Genomic DNA, 27,466 nt, shown 5'->3' with positions numbered 1-27,466 from the left:
AAGGGATGGGCTGAAGCTGGGCCTGAGCTCCTGGGCAGCCCCAGGGCCTCACACATCCCTGCTTTCTCTGACGGCACTGCTGTCCCATGGGTTCCTGGTGTCCCTCTGCCCATCCTTGGGAGAAGGTGACCGAGCAAGCTCCCCATCAGCACAGGTTCACCATTGGCACTGGGTCACCATCACCAGCTCTCACCGCCAGCATCGCCCCTCGGCTGCCTAGTGGGGCGGGATCACGGCACAAAGGACTTACATGGATCACAAACAGGCAGGAAGGCAGGAATAAATTAACGCCTGGAACGGGAGTGTGCTGAAATCCTCTTTTTTTTTTTTTTTTTTTTAAAGTACACAGAAAAGCCCCTTCCATATTTTAATTAAAAGCCTTTCAGGAGAGGAGGCAAGGGGCTGCCATTTACAACGGGCTATTGTCAGGCACACAAAGCAAATGGGGCTGGAGACAAACTGATTTATTAACCTGCACCTCGCAGCGCTCCCCGGGGCAGGTGAGCCCTCTGTGGAGGGAGGGTGGCAGCACCAGGGTCCCCCTGCTCTCTCCCCGGGGTGCTCCAGGGCCGTGGGGCAGCACCCAAGGGGACACAGGGGACATGGGGGGTTTGTGCCACCCCGCAGCTCTCACTCCAGGTGGCACAGGGTGCTGTCCTTCTCCTCTTCCTTACGGTCCCATTGATTTATTAATGATTTGGCCAAACAGAAACATTCCTCCAAAGCCCACAATTTAATTTGCTCACCAAAGACGCCAAGTTAGTTTTATTCCTGATTTATGAGCAGGCTCCTCTGTTCCCTGGGCAGCAGAGCAGGGTGGTGATTTATGGGGGTGAGATCAGTTTTGTGGGCACAGGGAGAAGGTCCCTGCCTGGGACCTGTCCTGGTGCAGATCCCGGGAGCACCTTGGTCATGAACAAGGTGGGCAATCCCTGTTGCTGGCATGGAGAGAAACCAGCTGTCCCCCCACAAAGACCACTCATCCCACCTGGATTTACTGACCCATCTATGAGCAAACGTCCCCCTGGCCCTGAGGGAGGTGTGGAAATGAATTCCCAAGTGGGATCTCCCCTTGCACAGCCTGTGCTCCCACCCTCGGCTAATACAGCAGCTGCCTGGCACCACCAGCAGTCCCAATCTCATTACAAATCTCAGTGTGGTTTCCCAGTGGTTTCCACTCCCAGATTTTTGTGATTTGGGGGGATAAGGGGATCTATTTATAGCGCTTGACTTCCCAGAGCACATGTGGAGGTTTTTGCTTGGATGCCTTCAAGTAGGAGCAGCACCCGGGCACTTGTGGCTGGGGTCTCAGAGCATCCACGGAATTTGCTGTTGATGCCACCAGGATTGGGATTTCAGCTCAGCATTTCCTTCTGGGGTTCCCTAGTTCCAGCAATGTGTTTGTTGCAGGACCATAAGAAGGATTTGCCCCTTTCCAAGCCAGCTCTGAAGGTGGGGAAGAGGCTGGTGCAGGGCTCACAGGAGCATCCAGGCTCTCTCTGACACAAACTGCCTTGGCTCCCACAAATCTTTCTTTGAACTTTGATTTTCTGTTCACTTGTTCTTCTGCCTGAGGCGTTTTGCAATTGTGGGATTGTGAGCAGCCCTGAATTTCTCTGAGTGGAGAGGATGAGAAGAACAAGATCATTTCCTGGCTGTTTGTGCTACAGCGTGGGGCCAAGGTCACTCTGGGTGTCTGCCTCACCCTTTTGGACAATTTTCCTGGCCCAGGAACAGGCCTGTCCCTGTGCCAATCGGAGGCACCTGCAGAGCAGGGTGCAGTTTGAAGGGTGTCCCTTTTCTTCGGTGCCTTCTGAACTCAAACTCTGGAGTGGTTTTTCCAAAAACTTTTGGATTTGGTGGAATCCCAAGAGCCCTGCAAAATGCAGGGACCAGCAGCAGGATGATACCTGGGCAGTGAGGGGCTGCTTCCTCCCCAGCCTTGTGCAGAGAGCAGCTCCAGCACTGCAAGATCTGCTGCAGCAAGCAGAGTTTTAGGAGCAGTGACCACTGCAGGAGCACTTCTGGGTTTGCTGGTGTCTGTGCCGACCATCTCCCTCCAGCCCTTCCGAGCACAGGGATCCAAAGGGGACAGGTCAGACAAAGGGACCAGGATAGTGATGAACATCCTGCCCTCGTCCTCTGCAGCTTTGGAGGTAAAGCAGCTTGGGAACCCCTGGGAACACCTGGGGACCCCCTCCATGGGGTGGTGGTGGGCAGTGTTTGCCCATGCTGGGTCTCGGGGAGGGCAGCTGGGATGTGGAGTTGTCACTGAAGCCCCTCCAGGAGCAGAGCTGTGCATGCTGCCTGCACGACGGCCTGGGGTGTTCCCTGCTCCTTGGCAGGGATATTAAACCTCTGCACTTGCTTGGTCTGCAAATACCCGCCTGCAAAATGCACCCGAGGGGCAGCTCTGTCCTTCTGTGCTCAAAATTGAGCCGAGGCGGGGGGGGGCGGGAGGGCTGGGGTCCCTCCAGCACAACTGTGGCACAGCTCTGATGGGGAGTACTGCTTCTCCATGGGATTGGAAATTAATTCTCCATCCCCTTGGATGCTGGTGTGGTCAGTACAACAGGCTATGGGGCAACTTGGGGTAGGAAACGTAAAGTTCTTTTTTTTTTTTGGTGCGGAAGCAGGGAGGGAATTCCTGGGACATCCGTTTTCAGTGCCCAGACGCTGCGGGGTGGGTTCCATTCTTCTGCTGAAGTTGGTTGGATTCTTCAGAGCCATTGAGAAATTTCAAAATACAGCTCTAAACCAACCTGAATTTGGGGTGTTTTTGAATTTGGGGGGTTTCTGGTTGCGGAGCGCTGGGAGCGTGTTTGCTGTAGCCATTCCCAGCAGGTCAAAGGTGCTGGAAGGGTCAGATGAGGGGGAACAAACCAAACAAACCTGGAAAAGTTTAACTGGCAGCTTCCGGCTGGTGATTTTTCCAGCTAAAAACCTCGATTTGGACGGGAAAAATCCATCGCCCGGAGGGCTCCGCGCCCCTTCCCGGGACTGAGACACGGTGGGGGGGGCGGTGGCGGTGTCCGAGAGCCGCGGGGGGCGATGCTCGGGGGTCGCCCCGAGGGGGAGAGGGGTGGACCGGGAGGGTGCCCCATCCCTCCTCGCCGCGGGGCGCGGGCGGGGCGCGGCGGGGCCGCCCCCGGTGGGGGCGGGCGGGCAGGCGGGGGCCCCCTCCTCGCTCCGCGCGGCTCCGCGCCCCTCCGCGCCACCGGGCTCCCCCAAGATGGCCGCCGACGTGGGATCGATGTGTCGATACCGGACACGGTTTGATGCTCGCCGGCTCCAGGTCGGTGGCGGCGGCGGGCGCGGGGCTGGCGGCGGGCGGGAGGGAGGGATGGGGGTGGCCGCCCGGATCACTCCCCCCCCCCCCCCCTTCCCTGTCCCTCCCTCCCTTCCTCTTCCCCCCGCGCCCGCCCCCCTCCCTCCGCCCGCCCTTCCCCATCGATAGGTATCAGAAATTGATCCCCGCCGCCGCTCTTTGTTCGGCGCCGCCCGCCCGGGAGCCTGGAGCAGAGCATGGAGCAGCGCTAGCGGCGATGGAGCCGCGATGGAGCCCCGGCCCCCGCCCCGCCGCCCCCGAGGTGACAGCGGGGCCGGGGGGCGGCCGCCGCTCCGCCCCGGCGGGAGGGAGGGAGGAAGAGGAGGGAGGGAAGTTGCGCGGGATGAAGTTGCGGGGAGCGCGGCCCCCCGCGCCGCCCCGCCAAGTTTCTGGCGGTCCCCGCCCGCCGAGCGGAGCCGCAGGTGCCCGCGGGCTGCAAAGTGTCCCCGGAGCCGCCCGCAGCGGGAGCGGCTCGGTCCCCGCATCCCCCGGCGCTCTCGGGGCGGGCAGAGCCGCGCGGTTGCGGTGATGGATGCGGGGATGGCGGAGCGGGGCTGCCCGGAGCCCCGCCGCCCTCCCATTGTTATCCAGGGCCGGTGCGCGGGGCCGGTGCGGGGGCTCGGCCAGCCCTGAGCGCCGGGAAGGCGGTCGGTACCAGGCGGTGCCGCTCGGACCGGGGATGGAGGCGGCGGGGGGGAGGCAGCTCCTTTGTGGCTCCGGGCAGGTCACGGCCGCCGTATCCCACCGTGGTACCCTCGGTCTGTGAAATTCCCGGTAAGTCCTTTGTTACCGTGTGCGGGGGAAGGTTGCCAGGGGCTGCTGACAGTTTGTGACCTTAAATGCGCACCTTAAATAGGAGGTGGATAATTAACACAATGGCTCTCCCGACATAATGGGATGAAACCCAACCTGGAGCCGCTACAACAACCGAAACGCGCGTTTCCACGGATATTAAATGGGTTTATCCCCGTAGGATATTCCGGAGTTTAAAATGCAGCATGCTTCGGAGGAGAGTAAACAAATTGAAATGCGATTTATGGGGCTCCGGTACTGGATCAACAGTTCCAGCATTAATACATTTTGGCTTTTAAGCAGATTACGTGATGCATCTGCGCTACGCGACCCGAAAAGTACCGCAGGTACCTCGGCCGGTGGGTTTGCCATGACTGCTCAGTTCTGGCATTGTGGCCGGGAAGGGATTACGGCTCTAAGCGCTTCGGATACAAAAGCGTTCCTCGCTAAATCGCGCTAATGACTTTTCCTGGGTGCGCGCAGAACCTTTATTTAAAGATAAATATTGGCAGCTACTTTGCCGTGGGTCTGTCGGGGGCGAACTTTGCCGGAGGGAGAGGTGGGCTGGAAGGTGGCGGCTCTGCTTCCTTCCCCGCCGTTCCGCCTGGCCGGTGCCTGTGGCTGGGTGCGGAGCTGGAGAGGGAGCAGCAGCGATTGACTTCTGTCCAGGCAGCAGTTCTGCCGCCTCGCCGGGATCACGTTGGGAAAGGTGACCTTGTGCCAGCTTGGCCTAATGCCCTCCATTAAAAAAAAAAAAAAAAAAAAAAGGAAAACAAGAGGGGGAAGGAAAAAAAAAGGAAGGCAAGTAATCCATTTATTATTCTTCCAAGAGCTTCCCCCCCCCCCTTTTTTTTTTTTTTTTTCCTTTCCTTTTTAATGGTTGTGTCTGAGCAGCTCTGGTGGCCTGGGGCTGGCCGGGAATGGCAGAGTTTGAGCCGCCCTGATGAATGGTGGGCATATGGAAAACACAGGGATAATGTGCCACTCGGCAGCGCTCGGATCGAAACGGCGCTGAGCCCTTTTACGGCAGAGAGTCGCGGAAATGAGAAGAGATAAAATTCTATCAAAGATAATACCAGATGTATTTCACCGGGTTATGAGATTGGTTTATTGTGTACATTACTAATGCAGTATTTTTTTACAGCTTTCTTGTGTGTGATAGTCAGAGCGGGATTCATACCTTCATGGGGGTTTTGGGGTTTAATTTGCTCGGGGTTTATTGCGTTCTGGTCAGCACCGTATGGATTTATGGAATGCTCTGCGTGCCGGGTGCTGCTCCAATCCAACCCGTTCTGCATTAAAACGGCAAAAAATGGGCAAAGAGTTGCGAGCTGCTGATTTGGGGTAATAAATACAACGGCGAGCGAGAGCGATTAGAGCCATCTTTTATAAATGTCTTCACATCTCATTATGCAGATGAGCTCTGGCTACACGGCTCCAAGCCTTTGGTTCTCGTCAAATAAAATGTTCTTGGGTTTATTTCCCGGAATGCAAATGCTCTCTCTCCGCGTGCCGGAGTTGGGCAGAAACTTCGGCGGCTCTGCCGGATGGTGGAGAGCCGGGAGCCTCGGAGCGTGGTCTGGTTGATGAAGTGTTTTTGCTGTTTAAAGTTTAGGGGAGAAGGAGGTAAAAAAAAAAAAATTAAAAATCCACAACTGTGGATGTGATTAAAATATTATAACCTTCTGATATTCTGGAGTGCATAAATTTTACATATCAGCTACAGAGGGAGTTTAGACATCCATTAAATGATATGACAGCTTGACTTATCTAAATGTGCATCATTTAACAATGTGTCAAAATTCTGCTTTATATAGACGACAGCAGTAAATAAGCTATCAGTCCTCTTGGCTGGAGCTTCATTCCTGGAGCTTGGACTAATAAACTTAACTGCATTCTTGTGGAGCAGCAGGATAACCCTGGGGGGAGGCCAAGGCATTTCTGGGGCTGTGACTGGGGGAGCTTCACCTCTGCAAACGCTCAGGGTGCTCTGTGTTTTTAGGGCTCTTATGGGGACACTGGTGGGACATTCCAGTTTCCTCCAGCATCTCCAGCACCCAACACCTTCCATCCCTGCTGGAGGCTGGGATGGTGGCTGTGGCCACTGTGCCCAAGCAAAAGTGGGGGGAGCCCAAGGGGGCTCTGGGTGCCCCCGTCTTGCAGGGATTTTTCTTTCCAAGCTGAAATCTCTGGGTTTATGGAAGTGCAGGCAGTGCCCGGGGCTGGCTGAGAAGTCCTGTGAGGTTGGGAATGCAGTTTGTGCTTTCCAGTGGCTCCAGCTGCTCCCGGTGCAGTGGGGCGTGGGGAGCATTGGCTGCGGAATCATCTGGTCTGAACAATTAATCTGAATTTGGGCGCAGTGGCACTGACGGAGCCGGGGCCTCGGCAGATGTCTGTCTCATGGTTGGCTTGGCTGTTGTCTGATGGTTGTGTGCTCCTCCTGGGAGCTTCCCAGTGACCAGAGCTCTTCAGGTGGATTCTCTGCTGTCTCCTGCAGGGCTGTGCCCTGTTGGTGGGGACACAGGTGACGCCTCTGTCCTTCACGCAGGAGCTCTGTTTCCTTAGGGATCGAGGGCTACGGCAGCTGGAAATGCTCCTTCCATGTGCCCCAAGGAGGTCCAGCTGAACTGGTCACTGAAATGCTGATGCTCCAACATCAACAAGTTCAAACCTCGGTGTCTGGAGCATTCAGAATGTCACTGTTATTGTCACCTCATGGTGTCCCCTTCCTCTGTGCCTCCACCGCAGCTCCCTGCTTGGGACAGCCTGAGGTGCCACATCCATCCCACCCCCACAAATCCTTCATTAATACCTGATATTTCTACTATTTCCAATTTATATGTGCAGAGAGGAGGAGATGGGCCATGTTTCTGGTCCCACCTGCTCTGGGGTCAGGATTGAGCGTTGCCAGAAAGTCAGACTGTGAAGTTCCTGAAGTGAAATCTGATTTTTTTCTTTTAATTTTTTTTTTCTGGCTGAATAATTGAGATGCTGCCAGACAAGAAGAGCTGCAGAAAATGAGAGTTTATCTTTAGCACCACAGTTCTCACTTTAGAAACTGGTGACCCCAATTCCAGCCTGGAGAGTGACTTCTTCCCTAATTAATAAATCCATTAATTAATTGTGTGCGTGCTGCAGCCCATTAGAGATGTACATGCTGGCCTCCTGATCCAGTTTAGTGGATTGTCTCTGTGGCCTTGGAAAAAAGGAGGGGAAGAGAGGGATTGTGACCAAGAGGCAGAGAGGGGACAGGGATGGAAATATAATTTGATTTTTGTGGGACTGCAGGGACCAGCACAAGCCCGGCCCTCTCCTGGTGGGTGTTCCAGCTTGGAGAGGGGTGTGGGGACAGAGTGGAGTGCTCAGGGTTGCTGTGCCCGCTGAAATGGGGGACAGTGGTGAGGGGTGGGGGCCATGGGGTGCCTCTTGTGTAGATGCCCCACGGGATGGGGAGCAGGGAGCTGCTCCCAGGAGTGCCAGGGCTGCGGCATCACCTCGGCATGGGTTTGGCAGGGCTGGGCACGGCTCCTGCGCCGCGGGTGGAGCAGAATGTTAAAGCCCTGGGTGATGCCAATTATTATTTACGAGCAGATTAGGAGGCAGTGCACTCCCAGCCCGCCAGTCCTTCAGGAGGCACTTGCTTAACTAGAAAACCTCAGCAGAGCCTGCGGAACTCGCCATGCATCTCCCTCCATATGTTGGCACAGAGCTGCTCCCTTCAGTTAATTTTTCTTGCTGTCTGCAGAGACCTGGAATAAAAACACAGGCAAAGTGTTGTGTGTGCTGGTCCCAGGGCTCCTGTTTTCTCTGCTGAATGGGAAGCTGGCTGTTGGCAAAAGAAGCATCATCTTTATGTGCAGGAGGCTTTGCTTACCTGTGGGTTTGGGGGCCCCAAGGGCAGCTCTGCTCCCCTATTTTCCACTCCTGGTTTTGCTGGCTGGAGAAAATCGATGTATTTGGGTTCCCAGAGGTGGCTGCATGTCCCAAGGGATGGCACTGGTGCTTCTCCCCTCCTCCCTTGGGTGCTGGTGTAATCATGGCGCCACATCCCTGGCTGCAGGAATTCCTACATCCCAAATTTCGGGGAATTATCCTGGGAGCTGCCTCCACAACACAGCAAATTGAAATTGCAAGGCCATTGTTTGCAGGGAGGGAGGCTGAGCTGCAGCATCCTGCTCCTCAGCATGCCTTGAAATGGGATTTATTTAGGATTTGGAAGCGATGGGTGTGTACTCCCCCCGCACCAGACCTGGAGACAGAACCCACGCTGCAGCTCATGGTGTAGCACATTCCCTCTGGGACAGGAAAAGGCACATTAGAGACATCCATTCCCCACCCCAAAAGCCCGGGTGAAGTTTCTCAGAACATTTTGTACCATCCTGCTCCTATTACCGAAAGATGTAATTCCCTAACTTGGGAGATAATAAGCAGGTATTGACTTCTGCTGGGGTCATTATCAAGATTTATTCAGTCAATATGGCTCCTCGGGTCAATAAATCTTGAGGTTGATAAAGGAGGAATATATACTTGCAGACTTTATTAAAAAGTTTTCCCCTTTCGTAACACTTTTTCCTGTGTGTTGCAACAGGATCTGTGACTGAGTTTTCTTTAATAACCTTCTTTTTTTTTTTTTTTTGTGGTGCACGTTTTCCTGCAGCTTTTGTTCTGTATTTCCAAGACAGCACAATGTGGGAAGCAGGATTTGGCCATGTGCTGGCTCTGGCTTGCTGGAGATCCCTTTCAGGATGTGATTCCCCCTCTCCTGGCTTGGCTCTGGTGCTGGGTGAGGGTTTGGGGTGAATAGGGGCTGTGGGTGCCTCAGCCCATGTCTCAGGGCTCAGTGGGTGGGAGCGCAGGGCTGAGCATTGAGTTTCTCTGGGGAAAGGTGGACTGTTTGCCCATCCAGAGGGTCCTCGGGGGCATCTCTGCAGGAAGAGCTCCAGCAGAGCTTGCCAAGTCAGCCACATCCAGTGCCCACAAGTCCCAGCTCAGGATGGAGGGTGACAGGAGGCAATAACTGCTCAGCCCAGTTTTTCAGGCAGGATCCCCATCAGAAGGGCAGTGTGTGATGATGGGCTCCTTCAACCTCATCTCTGTATTTAATGTGAATTATTTTGGCTGTGCCTGCCTGACTCCTGCTTTGCAATATTCAATATTCCCACCACTGGTGGCTTTTTTAAGCTGAGCTTCCCTGGATGTGCTGACACCTCCTCCCAAAATGGATTCGGTGCCTTTTATTCTTTAACGTGGCCTTGCTGTTTAATTATTTTTTTGACTACTTTGGTGCAGCACTAAGTGATTTCCCCAAAGCTGCCCCAGCACCCCTGAGCACTGACTTTGCTGTGATTTAAGCGAGAGCGGGGCCAATTTAATATTTAACGCCTGGCGTGTGCCTGTGCCAGCCATTCCTCCTGCAACACAGATCCCCAAAAAAGTAAATAACCAATTTGAACCCCGGATAAATGTCCCTCTGGTGGGAGCTGTGCCGTACGTCAGCCGCTCCGAGCATGCCGCCGTTGCCTTTGGTAACGCTCCCGTGGTTTTACACCAAAGTCAGGACCTCGAGCATCCTTTGTTTTCTTCCACCGGGATAACATAATAAAGTATTACCTGCGCTGGCAGCAGGGCTTGTAATGTGTGCTGTAAGCACGGAGCAGAGCCGGGGTGTTATTGCTCAGCCTGGCTGCAGAGGACATTTATTCCTTATTAATCACGCTGACGGGGAGAGCTGCCTCCGTCTGCGGCTCTGGGAGCGCTGCACAAACATTGCTGCAGCCCTGGGAGCTGGGTCATTATTACCCCTCTCGTCACCCCAGTTTCTTGACTGAGGGAGAAGCCGTGGGCTCTGTGGGGGCACAGGTTGGGCTAAAAGCCCCCTGTGATGCCCAGCACGGCGGCTGGGATGGGGTCAGTGGAGAATGGTGCCCTCCAGGAGACAGGCTGGTGGAGACCCCTGTGCTGTAGCTCTCCCTCGGGATGGTGGGGGTAAGCTGCATCCAGGGGAGGGTTAGGTTGGATATCAGGAAAAGGCTGTTCGGGCACGGCCCCAAGGCTGCCAGAGCTCCAGGAGCGTTTGGACAGCGCTGCCAGGGTGGGATTGTTGGAGTGCCTATGCAGGGGCAGGGGTTGGACTCCGATCCTTTCGGCTGTTTCCAGCTCAGCACACTCCATGACTCTGTGAGTCTGCGGGGGTCTCTCCCCACGAGTGGCTGCTGATGTCACATTTGTTGGGATGGGATGGAGTGGGATGCTGTGGCCGCGCCGCTCCCATTCCCTTCCTCTGGCACCAGAGCGGGGCTGTGCTCTGTTGATGCCAACCCCTCCAAACTCCTCCCAGTCCCATTCCTGGCAGAGCCGAGGGCTGGCGGGTGCCCGGGGCGGCGGGGCTGTGCCCTGGGCACGGCTCCAGCTCGTGTCCGGCTCTGCCGGCTCCGCTCTCCGCTCGGCACACGCCGCTGAGGCAGCGTCTCCTGCCACCGCACTTTTCCTTCAAATAAAAGCAGCTAATTAACATTATTCTTTAATTATTGCCTTTATCAACAAGGGGTCTGGTTTATACCAGCAGGATAGTCGCTTTCCTTTCCACTACCCAAGCGAACGCTTCAATTCCTGTTGCTTTTGAAATGAATTTGATGTCATCTGCCCATTGTCACTTAATGGGGACACTTGGGTAATGATTGCGCGCTCCAGCCCTGTTAGCAGCACTGCGAGCGTGTAATTTAGCCCCTTAGGCAACGGTACTTTTGAAATCTCTGGATAGTTTTGAACTCTCTGTTCTTAATTAAATATGCAATTTTTCACGGTAACCAGGTTAATTCTTTTGTGTTGTGTTGTAATACTGTTAGGAATTTTCATAGTTCTTATTAAACATTATTCAGGCATTGTGAATTCCATAATTAAAAAAAATGAAAAGAACAAAGCTTGATTCACTTCTTTCTTTTCCCTGGTTAATTTATCAAATGAATTTTGCAAATTTTTCTTTTTCTCCCCAGACGGCGTGCCAAGTGTTTTAAAGGGGAAGGATTTAATTGCTCTGTAGGGATTGGTTGGTTATGAAGGATTTGGCTGTTTGATTAGTAAACCCTATTGGGAATGGTTTAATGCTCCATGATCTTAAAAATTGTCTGATTGTGAGGCTCTCCAAGGATGTTTCCTCTTTTCCTTATGTACGGCAGCGGCTTTGCGCAAGTGTGATTATGGGATGGGGAGGAGGGAGCCGAGGTCGGTGCTGGGTGAGCTGGGCTGCCCCGGCCAGGAGGAGGAGGATGGTGAGGCAAACCAGCAGCTGTTCCTGTGTACCCCTGCAGATTGTGGGCATGGATCTCTGGCTGGGCCAGGATGGGGCTGCTCCAGACTGGATGCATCCCTCAGTTCCTCCTCCAAGACTTGCTGCCCGTTTTGCCTTGTGGTATGATGGAATTTTATAGAAAATCTGGTTTATTAAGAGACAAAACCCTGCTGTGCTCTCCATGTCTGAATCACTCTGGTATCCGTGGGCACACCCCTGTAAGGATGCTGAAGTGCTGGGGGGATCCGTGCAGGCTGGGCCATGCACAAGGAGGGATGTGGGAATGCAGCTGCCAGGGTTTGATCCAGGGATCCCAAAGCAGGGGGAACCCACCCGCTCTGGCTGTGGGGATGTCCAGCCAGGAGTCTTTATCCAGGCAGGCTTTTAAAAAGGATAAAACTGCTCTGTTTCTGCTGGTTTTTTAGTCCTCTTTGGATCCAGAATTGATGGAGGTGACGTGTGTGCACTGACATTGGGGCTGCAGGAATGGGCTGTGACTCCAGCATGCCAGGAAGGGCACAGTGCTCCAAAATCCCTGCTGGGGAAGAGCCTGGGCTTCCCTTCCAGAGTGTCCAGGAGCATCCCTGTGGGCACTGCCAGCAGTGCTCTGTGTAGTTTTTAAAGCACTTTTGGATTTAATATAGAGAAAAAAGGCCAATATTTGGCTGTTTTAGCCTTATGGTGGCAGCTGGGCTCCCCCTGAGGTTGTGGGGTGAAGGATGGTGGGGCCTCACTATTAAATAACAGAACAACCCCAGCGTGGTGCTGGCACCTGGTGGAATTTTGGGGGGAGCAGGAGGGGTCTTGCCTCCCGCCTGGAGCCGCCCCAGGAGGTGCCACTGTCTGGGAGCTGCAGCCCAGCCAGGATCGATTGTGGCCAGTCTGAGGGGACTCCCCAGGGGTTATTTGGGCTTTAAGGAGAGGTCAGAAAGTCATTACGCTTATAAATATATTACTGTTTAAGAGAAGAGCTGTCATCTTTGAACTTGGTTTATGCGGCGCCAATTTTTTCCCATTCTGATTCCAGCCCGGCGGATCAGCCAGCCTGGGGCAGCACCTGGGCAGCTCAGGGGAGGAAATAGAGGATTCAGCAGTGCTGGGCAGGGGGTTTTGCCTCAAAAAGCTTTAGAATCTATGCTTAAAACTGCTGCTTTCCCCCAAAACTTGGAGAAAGATGTTGGTTTGAGGCTTGGGGAACCGAGTGATGCTGTGGTGATGCCTCTGGCAGTGATTCCGAGTTGGAATCTGTGTCAGAGCCGGGGTTTCTCTGCATCATCATCATCTTTTGGGTGTTTTTGGGGAGGGACAAGCCAGCAGTACATGAGTGCCCTGGTGTGACCATGTAGGACTGTCACCAGCCCACAAAGTGAGATGCCACCAAGCAGTGGCATCACCCCATGGCGATGTCTCCATGCTGGGTTGAGCAGCGTGGGCCAGGGATGCCAATGGGGCTTAAAAACAATGAGTTAAATCAAGATAAATCCCAGTTGTCCCCCCAGTTTTCCTGTTCCTCACGGCTGAGTGAGGCACTGAACGACGAGTGCTGGGCTGTGGCTGAAGCAGGGACAGAAACCATTTGCTCTGTGGCAGTGGTGACACAGGGTTTGAGCAGAGACCAGCAGGACTGAGGGGTTCCACTCCCCCCAAGGCTGTGCTGAAGCTGGAAAGTCATTTAAAAACAAAGAAAAAACTACCAAAAAAAAAAAGGGGCTAGACATTTGCAAGGCGAAGGCGAGCAGATGCCAGTAATGTATTCCCAGGCATGACACAGAGTGGCAGCGTGTCATGAACCGTGTCCCCAGGGACCCCCGGGTCTGTGATATTGGCTTTAACCCCCACCAGCTCCGGTCGGGGCGTAAATTCATCAGGCTTACGGGTATTGCTCTTGGACTACTGAATAATTTACAGTTGCAGAGCCCAGCCAGGTTCAGGTCATCGGGGTTCATGGGTTAATAACAGGTTTGGTTTTTGTTGTCAGCATCTGCCTTGATAACATATGAAAGAATCCTATTCTGTTGATTAGATTTTGAAATGGATCAATTTTTAATCAGCAGAACATCTGACTCACTCAATAAGAGGAGCGTGGTGGAGACAGGACGAGGGGCTCGTTATTTACAGGATTGTTTGTTTTTACTAATACGCAAATCCTCGCCGGGGCTGGAGCCTCCCCCCCGCCTTCCCTCGCCCTGGCTCCCCCAAAATAAATCGCTGGGATTATCTGCAGCCTCGTGCCAGGTATTTGATCCATCCACTGATTGGGTGGGAAATCCATGCTGCTGCTCAGGGCCCGCTGAAGCTTTGATTTAACTATCTTGTTATCGATGGAAAACATTTACTTACCGCTCGCCAAACCTTACACAGAAAATTTGACATTCTGGGGGTATTTCATTCACCTCTTCCCGAGCATCCTGCGTGGAGCTCCCCTCTCTGAAGGCCACCAGGATGAGCTTGTGGGAGAGCAGGGAATGAACTCTGGTGGGATGAAGAAATATCCCGGTTGAATTCCTGCCTGTGAGTAAAGTTTCTGAGGGAATAGCTTTTGATTTCATCATTAAAAAGAGCTGAATCCCCATGGAAAGTTAAATACTGAGTGGGGCACCTGGGCAAAAGCTTTATTTATTTATTTTCTAAATTATTTGGTTTTGATTACTTGGGCACCAGAAAATTCCAAAGTTGACATGTTTCACTGGATCTTGATAAACTGCATGTGTTTCTTTTTGTAAAGACATGCAGGAAATAAATATTATTTTTTAATAATAAATTAGTAGGTTTTTTTACTGGAATCCTCCGGGTCAAAATTTTGGCTTGAAGCCAGTCAAGTGCTTAACAACCACCATCACAGGACTCCCTGAAAATCAAATTGTGTTTTTTAATAACAGAAAAGCTAAAAGTCTCATCAGTGTAACGTTGGGAAGAGCATCACCGGGGTACGATGGCTCTGTGGGGGCTGGCTGGGGACTCTGTCACTGGCAGATATTGATATAGATAAGAACTCATTGCGATGATAATTTGCATGGGTTTGCCCTGAGCCCTTTGGGATTTTACTTTTAAAACTTGTGCCTTCTGGCTGTCTCCTTAACCTAAATAAATACTCTCTCTCGGATCAATTAGGATTGTGGCTGGGGGTGAGGAATTGCTCCTGGTAGATTTTTTTTTGTTTTCTTCATTTCTTTCTTGAAAGTGTGGCCTCTTCTTTAAAATTTCTGGAGCATTTCTGAATTTATAAACGTAGTTTTTTTGTTGATTTGATGAGGTGGTGATGTAAGCATCGCGAGAAATGTGCTGAGGCCTCTGGCTGGTGCTGGGGATCCTGGAGATGGGGATGTGAACATGGAGATGGATTCCTGATGCTGTTGGGTGCCACAGCCTATTCCAGCTCCCATCTGAGCACTCATGTGCTCTGTGTTTGCTGATCTTTGGTCACAACCAGCCTCGCTCCAAGGTTTCCTCTGGAGCTTTGCGGTGCCCGGAGTTATTACAGAGCCATAATCCCAAGGGCTCATTCCTACAACCTGGAAATAACTCTGCAGGTAATGGGTGTTTGCTCTCAGCGGACACAGGTGATGTATCAGCCTCTCCTAAAATCATTAGCACCGTGAGAAGGTTAAATATGCAAATTATATCATCTCTGGTGGGTTTATTTGCAGGAGAGCAATGGGTGTCACAAGTTCAGGACTTCCAAATTAAGTTTATTTTAGTGATGGAAAATGTGCTTCTTCTCTTGAGCATCTGCTGCTTATTTTCTGACAGAAGTTGGAAGAAAAACAGTTTTGCAAAGAGTAGAGGGGCTGCTGGGTGGTTTTTATTAAATAAGGGTGCTTGGAAAGCGTTGATGGGGATGATGGCGTTTAGTGCCTGATGAGGGCAGTGGGAGTTGCTCTGGGGACTTGCCCAGTTCTTGGCTCCTCTGGTAACTTATTAACTCCAAAAATTGTCCTTGTGTTTAGCAGCTGAGTGAATGAATTGCTGATGGGCCCTGGGTTTTAGTATCATTGCTCCAGACAGGATTGACCCAAAGCAGCTCCAGGGCTGGTTCTGCTGCCCTGTGGGAGCTGGGTCTGCCACGGCGGGAGCAAATGGCACAGGTGGGGCTGGAAGTGGTGCTTTGCTGCTTCCTTTGCTCTTTGAGGCCATGCAAGGGGACTGCTCCTCTGCAGCTCAGGGTTTATTCCAGGGTTCCCATCCCTGGAAGTATACAAGACCAGATTATACAGGGCTTGGAGCAACCTGGGATAGTGGAAGGTCCCTGTGCTCATGGCAGGAGGAGGAAAGAGATGATGTTCAAGGTCCCTTTCAACCCAAAACATTTTTTATTCTATGATTCATTTTGGGTGTATGAATTTGTACCCCAGCCAGTCCCAGGTACAACCCCATGTGCTGCTCCAAAGCTGCATGGATTTGATCTGGAATTCCCAAGACCTGCGCACCATCCTCTCCTTTTTCCTCCTTGATTTTTTGAGCCATTTAGCCAAGTATGATGCTGCAATAATTTTGGGCACCACAGGGTGTTTGGGTTCATTAGGTCTCACTGTGGGGACCATACAAATTTACCTTTTGACAGCAGTGGTCTTCTCTGCCCATCCCTTCTCTTATTGAAGAATCCCCTTCCCACCAGGATGCATAACCTGAGCCTGGAAGGGTTTCTGCCTTTTGGTCTTTTTTTAGGCTAATAATTAAACCATAACGACAGAGCCCAGCATCTCTTTATTTAAAGAGCAGATGGAGTGTCCTGGATATTAGCATGACCCTGGCTCCCACAGTGCCAGCAGGTCCTGGAGCTCAGGGTTGGGATGTGCCCCCCAAGGACTGTGTTATTGGGTGGGCAGCGGGTGGCAACGCCGTGGGACACCAAAATTACAAGGGCATCGTTAGGTAGGGGTGAGCTGAGACGCTTTTCCTGTGCCTCTTTCCTATCCCATGGCTGAATCCCAGGAAGCTGCTTTGAAAAGCACTTTTGGACCGCTGGGTTGGTGCTCCTGGCACGCTGTGGATCCATGGGCTGAGCTCTCCCTCCATCCCACCCCCGCGAGCGATCCAAGGAGCTGCGGCTGTTAGGGTTACAACCGGAGTGGGGCTTTTTTGGTGACACACTTCATAATGGATAATCCCAGGCTGCCACTTCCAAGAGCTGTAAAAGAGCGGAGTGCAGGCTTTGGCTGCTGAGCTGGCCCAGAGCTCGTTGCTCCCTCCTCACCATCGTGATGCGGAGCCGCAGCAATGATTTTGGAGCTGCCAACGCCATCATAGAGGGTCCAGATCCATTCCCAGCAAATCCCTGTCTTTCCCCATTTTGTCTCCACCCAGCATCACCACCTAGCCAAGGTGCTGTGTACCTCCCACTCTGATTTCTCATTGAAGCACTCTCTTTTTTATTTTTTTCTTAAGCAGCCACAATTGATAATTTAGCTGTGGATAAAGCAACCTTCGAGCTTTTTCTTTCTCAGAGGCCAAAACATTGATGTGGTGTGAAATGGGAGCTTTGAGGAAGCTTTGTATGGAACTTAGCTTCCTGAAAAATTTATTTACTGCGACTGTGATCCACAGGAGTGAATTGATGTTTATCTATAGTAGTTCTTGCCAGAAAAAAAATGCATAACTGCACTTTCTTGGGAAGCCTTGAAAGGCCTTTTAAATAAGTGTCTAATAGTAGGCTCTCAATAGCAAACAGCCAGCTTGATAGACAGTGTACAGTATATTATTAACTATAAGCAGGCTTAATCTTTTCCTCATGTTTTAGAGAATGCTTTATAACCTTGTGGCCAAAGAATTCATGATCGCCAGGTATTTGAAGCTAAGCAAAAAATTATACCGGCTGTAACTGCTGGGAGATCGATAGTGCTGGGAAAGGCGGGAGGCAGCGAGCTCCTGCTGCAGCCACGTCCTGGTGCTGCTGTTCCCGGCCACTCCTGGCTGTCCCTGTCGGGTTTAGGTGGCACGTGTCACGTGGATGATTCCCTGGGGAGGGATGCTGGTGGGGAGGGTGTTGTTTGTTTATTCTCCTTGCAGCTGCCATGTGGGATGGGGGTCCTGGCGCTGCGCTGCATTGGGCAGGTCCCAGCTCGGTGATGGAATTGAGCCATGGGATCACTAAGGTTGGGAAAGACCGAGTTCAGCCATTAACCCAATGCCACCATGTTCACCAGCACATGTCCCCAGGTGCCACACCTTTTGAACACTTCCAGGGATGGTGGTTCCGACCCTGCTCTGGGCAGCCCATTCCAGTATCTGACCACCCTTTCAGTGAAAGAGTTTTCCCAAATATCCAATCTGAACCTCCTCTGGCACAACTTGGAGCAGCTCCCTCTTGTCCCTTGTTCCCTGGGAGCAGAGCCTGACCCCTACCCTGGCTGTTCCTTCCTCTCAGGGAGTTATAGAAAGCCAGAAGGTCTCCCCGAGCCTCCTTTTTGACCCCATGTTTTGGTGCCGTCCTTCGCTGTCGTGTTCCTCGGCTCCTCCTACCCGTGCTGCTGGATCCTGAGAGCTCTGGCCAGGAGTCAGGGAATCAATAGATGGTTAAGGTGATAAGTGGCTTTGCTAAAAGCCAATTTTGCAGGAGGAGTTTGCAAAGAGGTCAGCAGAGAGGATCTGCATCTGCACTCGCTCCAGCCCAGAGCTCAACCTGAATTAACCTGGGAAATACCCTCAGTGTGGGATGAGGCCGGTCTCCTCTTGCTCCTGTGAATCCATGTGGATCCTATGGGAGGGGGAGCCTGAGGAATGTCTCCTTCCTCCAGGCAGAGCATTTGGGCGAGGTGAATGTGCCTGAAGGCAACAGAAAATTAAACAAGCAGAGTTTGCTCAGCTGATAACTTCTCATCGCTCTGGGGGCTGGAGCTGTGCTGGAATTCTGGTAGCAGTATTTACATATGGATGAAGTGCTCCTGTATGGCTACTCTAACGTGGCTGGTCCAAGCAGGCTTTTCTCTAATCTCCACCACTGCTGGATGCTGCTTCCAGCTCTGTTTTCCCTCGAACAAACTCATTAATTGCACCCACCCTTAAGAAGCTCCCATTTTCAGGGTGTTTATTGCTTTTGGCACAGCTCGATGACACTGCTGGCAATGTGCCACCTCCTGGCACCAAGCACGAGTGTCCAAGGTCTGCATGTCACCATGTGGACCCCAACTCTGGGTTACTGTAAGAGATGGATTAGGGAGGAGTGAGCAGAAATAGGGAGCAACAGATCTTCAGGATGTTTCACCAAAGCCTTTCCAGCCACCAACAGCTCCTATGTGGATTTTCTGTGGGCAGAGAATTGGGTTGTTTTTAGACTTTCTGACATTTCTCAGGCTTGACTCATCTTTTCCCACCTGTGAGGGCAGGGATATATCCCCCAAACTCCATCCTCAGATGTTGGACACGGGCTGATGGCAGAATGAGCCGGCACCAGTGTCCCCTTCCCTTTGGGCAACGATTCTTTATTTTCCCTGCTTTTTCCCATTTATCAGGTGGAATTCCCCCTTGGCTGGTGACCCCAGGAGGAGCATGGTGGGATGCTCATGCCTTGCTCTTGAGCTTCGCTTTCATCCCATTATTTATTACTCCATTTCTTCCCTGCACCGCCGCTGTTCGGATGCTGTGGCTGAAACCACCTTGTTATTTTATATTTTTTTAATCATCGTAGGGAGGCTGTTTCTGGATGCTGATTGACGGAAACATCTTATCTCCTCTAGTCAAAGTGTCTCCTCTTTGCGTGGTAATGAAAGAGTTTGACACTTTGACACGAGTGTCAAACACTTTCCCGACGATGCAAACAGTGCAGGCTTTGATCTAGGTGCAAACTGGTTTTATTACAACAAACAGATCCCCCCTTTCATCCAGAAAGGGAGATAAGGGATTTCAATTGGTGCTAAGTAGCAGCTGCTCTTAAGAGTTTTAAAAATAAAAATAAGAAAAAAATAATAATAATGGAATAGTGGAGCTGTTGTGTCATGTTATAAACCAGTCCTGGTGCTGAGCAGTGAAGTAAGGTGGGTGTGAAGCCAACAGTGGGAATGATAAAAGGGAGAGAATCCTCCTAAAATAAAACCACAGAAATTGCCTCTTTTGGGAGATGTTTGGATTTGTTTTTCCCCGGAATTTCCATCTTCAGAAATGCCTTTTCTGGAGAAAACGCATTCTTCTTTTCGTAAAAGTGATGGGGTTTTGTGAAAAAGAACCACTTCTGCTACTAGTTTGGGGGTTTTTTGAGGAAGAGGGAGGCAGGCAGCCCTTTTGGGTGCTCTGGGGTTTGGTGTCTTCACTGGGATGCCGAGTCCTGTCCCATGGCCTCATCCAGAACAGCTCCAGCGGGGCTGTGGTGGGGTCTGCAGTGTTTCCCCACTCCCCCATCCATCCTTTCTCTGGGAATGGGATGTGGCCTTGCCTTCTTTCCCCTCCAATTTTCACCTGTAATTCATTATAGGTTGATATTTATTATATTATCCCCTGGCCAAGCCTGGAGGTATTTTAAGCCCTGGTGGGAGGCTTGGAGGGAGGAATCCCAAGCACACCCGCAGGCTGACAAAATCCTCAGTCATGAGCTTTTCTTTTTCAGTAGATAATTCTAAGTAGAAATGGGTAAAATTCCTTCCTGGCATCACTCTGCTGGCATTAGGCTGGACCGTGCCTGGATTTGGCCCAAGTCTGTCTAATTAAATGCAGCAGCACCTTCTCTCTATTTTGAGCCTTGAGCTTGGGCACAAATGCCCTGTGAGCAGCTGAAGAGAATTGATGTGATGTATGGAAATTGTTAAGTTACAGCAAATCCTGAGCTGTATGTGTATGTTTTCCCTTCCCTCTCTCCTGGATGGACACGAGCAGGGTCAGCCTGGGAACTGCCTTCAGCCTTCTGGATTTGAGAGTTTACCTGTTAGCTGTTTTCTCAGAAAATCTTTTCCCTTTGAACATCTTGGATTAGGTGACTGTTGTAGGTCAATTCCAGCTGAGCCATCCCTGTCTCCCATCCCCATCTCCCATGCCTGTTGTTGCCCCACTCCAGGCACTGATGGAGCAAGCACAGCCTGGCACTGGGAGTGGGATGTCCCTTATGACACCATGGGTCTCCTAAAGTGACTGGGAAGCTCATCCTGGGCTCAGGGCCCTGGGGACAGTGCCCTCTGTGTTCATCCCACCCCATCCCTGGCTTGGATCTATCCCGTTTCCACTGACTGTCCCTGTGGAAATCCCTCCATGGGTTGATTCCTGCTGGGATACCTGGCACTGCTGACCCCAGTGAGGAGTTGTCCCTGCCTTGGCCTCAGGCACTGCCCCCCGAGATGTCTCAGCCCAAATCCAGGGGGTGAGGAAACATTGGGGTGGTCACCCGTGGGCAGAAGTGCTTAATTTAGTACCTCCTTAATTAGAGCAGCAATTCCTGCTCCTTGCCCTCCTCCCTGGCTGTTCCATGCCAGGGGATGGAGCACAGCAAAATCCTCCACAGGAGATGCTGGATTGGGAAATGACAGGGGATTTGGGGCTTAATTTTAGCCAGAACCTGTGGCTCGTTTTTAGACGCTTCTCAAGTCGAGTTGCGGTGGCTTCGTTATAGTTGAGGAAAGAAAAAAAACAACCCAAAACTGGAAAGGCAACGTGGTTTAGATGGAATCTCTCCACAGCCAGAGTTGGGGAATTTAATAGCAGGGAGCTGTTCCGCATTGCCCGGCCTGTGCCGGAGATTAAAACTCACATTTCATTTTTATACACTGTGGTTAATCCAATAATGATTCCGTGTTCCAAACGGCAATAATATCTTTCAGCATAGTTAATCAGAAGAGACTTAATGCTGTCACTATTTATTAACCTTTGTTGAAAAGCAAGAAGTTTTCCTACTAATCTGTGATTGTTGCTCTTGTCAGGCTCTGTCAAGTGCAAACCAGATTTGGCATTTGTTCCGGAGGGGAGGATGCTGCTGCCTTCCCTGCCGCCTGCTGCATCCGTCCCCCATGCAGGGATGTGGCCCTGTGTGCTGTGTGGGGATGTTCTGGATGCTGGAAGCTTTGGATCCAGCCAGGCTGCTCCCTTCTCTCTCTCTCTCTGCAGCTTCCAGAGGGTTTCCAGCCTCCAGCCATACAGAGCCTGGTGTTTGGGGTGAAGAGGCAGCTTTTCCCCTCCTCGGAGTTATGTTTTGGCTGCCTGGGATGTATTTCTGCATTCAGACTTTGCCAGCTTGGGGGTGTTTGGGTCAAAAAGGCAACTGTACCTCCCCTCAGGGTTATATTTTGTCTGCCTGAGCTGTGTGTTTACATCCAGGACACCCTATGCAAGGGCTGTTGGAGCCAGCAGCCGGCGTGGGGGATGCTCTCCTGGCCAGGTGGCACTGGAGCATCGACCTTGGTCTGTGATGGTTTGTGGGGGTTAAGTGACTTCCAGCAGCTTCCCAAAAGCTCTGGGAATTCCCCCATCCCATTGTGTCCATCCATGCTGGGGGGAATGTGGTGTTGCTGGGCAGACCGAAGGGTTAAGGGGGATTTTGCAAGGATCCTGTGGCAGGAGCTGAGCCGAGGCACGTGTGGGTGGCTTGTCCCTCACATCCAAAAAGACATCCTTGTGTGACCCTAGTCCCTGGCAGAGGCAGGTGGGATGCTGCCCTTGGAATCAGAGCCCCGTGCTGGCATTTCCCAGGATGGTGGCTCCGCAGCACCGGGAGCTGACGTGGTTTTGGGAAGGGTGGCGGGTGTGTGGTGTCTGAAGCTCGGTGCTGATGAAAGGTCAGAGCATGAAGGAATCTCAGCCTCCGATATTCTCCCATTTGGCTCCCGTGGCGGGGAGGCCAGTGCTGGAATTGGCTTGTAGGAGCACCTGCGATTAATGAGCCAGCTTGGTGCCGTGCAGGAATCGATGCTTCCTGCATTAATTGCGCTGTGTTCGAGCTTCGGCTTTTTATTCTGAGTTATGGAGTTACAGGCAGAGATGTCTCTCTTCAGCACAGCCCTGGATCCCACAGGAAGGGGTCCTTTTCCCAACACCCATCCTGCCACAGCGCGGGTGGCACATCCTTGCTGTGGGACGGGGATGCCCAGCACTGGCTGGAGAGGGAAAACCGAAAACCAGGACAAAAATAAACCCCAAGTCTCTGCTTCCTTCCCTTGTAACCAGCCAAAGAGATGGATGGGGATGGTCAGGCTGGAGTGGAGAAGCCACCAGCAGCCACCTGTGGGTCCAGCTCTGGTCTGCACTGGGAGATGGACGGGCAGGAGAGGTCAGATCTCCAAAAAAGGCTGGTGTCTCCTTGCAAGTGGGTTTGCAGTAGCTTTTATATTTATTTATGCGTTAATTGCCTTTTAATTGCAAATTATTTTTATTTACTTGCAATTATTTCTGATTTCTGTAACTGTGCATTCATGTGGATGGAGAGCAAAGTCTCCCAGCCCCTTGGGGTTCCGGGAGCTGTTCTGGAAGAGCAGTTGTTGGTGATATTTCTTATTTTTAGGGTGGACTAACATTGAGCATTATTCTGATCCCCTTGATCACTCCAACAGGTGCAGTTATTTTACGTACAGCCCCAAACAATCCCACTTTGCTAATATCATTGAAGCCTAAACATGGTATTTATATTTTTAGCAAATAGTTCATTCTGGTATTGATTTACGTGTAATGTGGTCCTTGCATGAATAACTACCATAAATCTGGAAGCATTTATTAACCCAAATAGCTGCAAACACAGTCAAATTCTCTGTGTATTGGACACAACTGCGGAGCTGAAACTGCAAAGTAAAAGAGCAAAATGTAAACGTTATTTTTCTGTGACCAACCAGAGTTTCTGCCATTGATCTGTGATAAGAGGCAAAGGGTTAAGATAATTTGGCAAAATGAAAAAGTAGGGAATAAATAATAATAAATGGAATTTCTGATGTGGCCTGTCGATATTTGGGATGGTGCCTGGCTCTGCCTTCTCTGCCTAGCCGGAGAAATTAACTTTTGAACTCAATGTCTGCAATCTTTTTCTCCTGACTCCAGCCCTTGTGCTGATGGGTAGCAGGGGCAGGCACTTGTTTGTTATCTGACTGATACTGAGCCCAGCAAAGCTGGGCTTTGTGGAGCCAGGGCTTACAAAAGTAGTGTAAATCTTGTTTGGTATTTGTGAAATAGGGATCATATTAAAAAGCCTCCGAGCCCTCACTGGTGCCGTCCGCCAGACGTGGAGGGCTGGAGTTCGGAGGGCTGGAGGGCTTCTGGTTCTAAATTTAGCCATTTAAAAGAAGATTATGGACTATGCACTTGGGACTTTTAAAAAGGCTTTCACAATAACTCTTGAAAGCCTGATGCCTTTAATCCTAAACTTTAATTTAAAATAAAGAAGTCTTTTCCACGTGCCTCCCCTCCCCTCCTCCATCCCACTCTTCCAGGCTGAGGTTCTTCCCAGCTTGCTTACGGAGATGTGCTCAGCTCTTTTAATTTCTTATGAAGATATTTATTTTTTAATAGAAAGAAAATCAAGTCAACACTCGAGAGTATACACAGCAGTTTACCGTGATAGGAGGAATTAATCAGTCTATAAAGTTCAAAATGTACAAAGAGGGAAGAAAAAAAGCCACCCTGACTGATCAAACACGAGGCTCTTCTCTGAGATGTGGAGATAAAAGCCTTTTCCTCCGCCAGCTCCTCCACTATTGGCAGCCAGTGGGATCAAGCTTATTTTTTTTTTGTTATGGAAAGCTCGAGATAATTAATGTTGTTGAAAGAGGACCGTTGGGTTGGCGTCTCGCAGGCTGGCCCCCAGTCTGGCATCTCGGGAAGCAGCAGCGAGTCGGGGGGAGGAAAATGTCCCCCACTGAGGGAGCTGCCAATTTAACGGAGCAATAAATAATATCGAGAGATTAAAAAGAACATTTAAAAGGAGCTGCCGTTGCTGTTGAGCCTCTTCCCTGCCTGCAAGCGTGGTTTGCAATCCGGAGCATCCTCCTGGTGTCACTCCTCTGGATGCTCTTCCAGGGCCAAATCCCTGCATCGCTCCTGGGTGCTGGGAGGTGTTGGCGGAGCCGCTGGCCCCGTGTTGGATCTCTCCCGTCTCCCAAAGCTCGTTTGGCCGCGTCCTGTTACGGCGCTGGTGTTAAATGTGCCTGCCCCGAGGATCGATAGACGGATGGTCACCCAGGCTGTGTGTGCAGCTCCTCTATCACAGCTCTGACAGCCCAGATCGAGATGCGAGCGGGCAGCTCATACGTCGAGCGCTCTTTAAAAAGCGCGATGAATTAATTACCGCCATTAATGACCGGGGAGAGACTTTAGGAAGCTTCAGCTGATGATTCGGAGCCTTGAGCTGGGAGAGAAGCTGAGTAGGTGGCACCTTATGGTGCTTCAGGGTTGGTGTTTCTGTTCAAGACCAGTGTGATGTGGTCTGTGGTCACCATCCATGAGAAACCAAACCCAGATTTGTAGGATTGGATGAGTCCCTGCAGATCCAGCAGAGGAAATTCCTACCTAGCAATGAGGGCATTTAGAGATATCTTTTCCCCAATCCTTTGGTTTTGCATCCCCAAACCTCCCTCCAACACCTGTGACTGAGCATCCTCATGGGATGACACACGATCCATGGGCCAGGATGGTCTGGTCCATGTTCCCCATCCTCATGAGAGCAACAACAATTTGTAGGATGTGAAGGGTCCCTGCAGATCTGGCAGGAATGGACCTGGGGAAAAGAATATCTGAATGCCTTCATTCCCAATGAATGGAATCCCTGGATCTTGCATCAGCAGAGCTTCCTCCAACACCCCTAGCCAAGTGTCCACATGGAATGATGCATGATCCATGGGCTGGGATGATCCCCAAACATCCCAAGTGCACCAGGCCTGTGTCAACATCATTGCAACGCTGTGGTCGCAGCTGGATTTGCCCCATCCAGGTGTTTGCTCAAGATTGTGTTAATTATGATGGTTTTCTTAATTGTCTTGAGGGTCTTTCTGTCCTTTCCCAGCCCCCTTTGAAGGAGCTGAGACGGCACAGCTGATCATCCCATCCTCCTCCACCTTTTCTATCCCAGTTATTTATTATGCAGCATCACCAGGATTGCTCTCAGACAGGGCTTGTCAGCTATAAAAGACACTGGCAAATTTTATTAGTTGACAGAAGGGTGGTGGGTTTTTTTTCCTCCTGAAAATATTAAAAAGTCATTTTAGTTTAGAAACCTAATTTTAATTTAGTTAGGTTTTAATTTAATTTAGTTTTTAAATTCATTTTCTGGCAGAACTCAATTTTTCAAGCGTAATTTGATGCCGTCAGTGGCCATAATGTTTAATGTCGTCCCTATAAATTGTGAGGATGGCTTTGAGATGATTTACAGGATTCAGGGGGATAAAGCCGTCTCCTGGCCCCGCACGTGGGAGAGGCTGGAGAGAAAATGCTTTTATTGTGGCATCTGCAGCAGCCAGGGTGTTACCCACAGAAAAATGGGGAAAACCTCAATTTTCCTCTCTGCTCAGCACTGCTTGGGGATGGATAGGAAGAGAGATGGCTCTGTGCTGGGTAGGGATGCTCCAGGGATATTCCTGGATATCTGTGCTGGGATGAGGGGGAATCCCAAGCGGGATGAAGAGTTTGGGGTGGTGACATTACCCCCCAAATCCATCTGCTTTCCCAAAAGTGAGCTGAGCCCTTTCTCAGCACGGATGGAGGCAATGGAAGGGGGTTTGAAATCAGGGCCTTGGAAAATGCAGCGTAATTGAGTGAAATTCCCTCCCAGTTTCATCCCTCGAAGCGTTGCATCTAATTACTGGATTAGAGAAGTCTTCAGACCACGTATCGAACATTATAAATGGGGATGAGATGATTCTGGGAATGGCTTAATGAAGCAGGGGAGATGGGTGAGGATGTCTGCGTGCACCTTTGGGTCAGGGCCACATCGATTTGGCAGAGGAGGAGAAACCCTTTGGTGCTTCGTAGAGCGTGGCCGTGGGGAGGGTTTGATTTTTCCTCTTGGTTTTGGCTCCTGAGTAGCAGCAGTTGGCTCTGGGGGATGCACTGGCTCCTGGGAAGTTTTGCCTGGTGGAATTTGTCTTCCTTTTTTCGTGATGAAGTGGCCAAGCTGCGTGTTCACAGATTGGGGGGAGCATTGAGGCATCTCTCGGTGTGGATTTGGGAAGCCAAGGATGTGCCTGCTGAGGGGCAGGTGGTTTTGGCTAGGGCTTGGTGCTGCCATATCGTCTCATAATGAAGTTTAGGGTTTGTTCTGGTGGGACCTGAGACATTTGGTTACTTCCAAATGCGGTGCTCAGGGAGCAGACGTGATCCTGGCTCGCGCTGGAGGTGCTGCTCACGGCTCCAAACCCACCACGGGCTGTAGAAACTCCTGGAAGTTGCAGTCTTCTCCCAAAGACCATCAGTGGGAAGCAGAGGAGAGCTCTGCATTCGCTGTTTAGACCCCAAATCCTTCAGCTCGTTCCAAGCTTGTGTTTCCCTAAAGATGTGTGCTCCCAGGTGTCTGTGCTGGGGAAGGGCCTCCATCCTGTGGGACGCAGATGGAAGGGAAAAGCTCATCCACTGAAGCTGTGGACCAGAGAGATGCTGGGACCTCTATCCTTGGAGGGGTTCAGAGCTGACTGGGATGTGGCTCCAGGCAGAAGGGTTGGGCAGGAGCCCTCTGGACACCCCCTGACCAGAGCTTGTATGGGGCAGGATGTCAGAGCTCCATGGTGGCCATCCCACCATCCCATGCCACATGCCAGCCCTGTCCCCCTGTGCCTGGCTCCCTGCAGGGCTGAGGCTTGTTCTCCATGTCCACTGGATGGATCCAACATTGGATTCCTTTGGTTAATTTTATCTCAGTCGCTGGTGATGTGTTTTAACAGATGCTCCAAAAATTTCCATGGAAATGGGCTGGGGAAAAGCACCTTAAATGGTTGTCCTCAGTGGGGAGAGGGGATGTGAGCACAGTCATCGTGTGAGACCCTGAAGAATCCCCATGGGAGCTGTCTGCTGTATCCTGGGCTGTGCCACCATCCTCCAGTGCCACCACCCGCCTGTGCCACCACCCACTGCGGCTTCTCCTGGTGTCCCCACCCTGCCTTTGGGCTCCTGGTTCCCTTCATGGAGGGGTCTCACCCCACGAATGCCTCCCCCATGTCCCATCTCAAGGCTGGTGT

At 51.5% G+C, this 27,466-nt stretch overlaps 1 protein-coding gene across 3 annotated transcripts in view; it reads left to right on the top strand.

The window, feature by feature from the left end:
- Window positions 1–3,183: 3,183 nt before the first annotated feature.
- Window positions 3,184–27,466, top strand: part of CUX2 (cut like homeobox 2) — a 64,282-nt gene continuing 39,999 nt past the window's right edge. Inside the window, exon 1 of one of the 3 annotated variants that reach the window (XM_032127914.1) lies at window positions 3,184–3,295. In XM_032127914.1, coding sequence (XP_031983805.1) covers window positions 3,233–3,295 — 63 coding nt within the window. In that variant the 5' untranslated portion in view covers window positions 3,184–3,232. Of the gene's footprint in view, window positions 3,296–3,458; window positions 3,591–3,963; window positions 4,103–27,466 lie in introns of those variants that run through there. The other 2 variants (XM_032127915.1, XM_032127918.1) reach the window with 2 other exon arrangements.

Source organism: Corvus moneduloides, chromosome 18 (assembly GCF_009650955.1).
Source record: "Corvus moneduloides isolate bCorMon1 chromosome 18, bCorMon1.pri, whole genome shotgun sequence".
NCBI lineage: Eukaryota > Metazoa > Chordata > Aves > Passeriformes > Corvidae > Corvus > Corvus moneduloides.
Note: the sequence above shows the minus strand (reverse complement) of the source record. Positions and strands in the feature narration are given on the sequence as shown.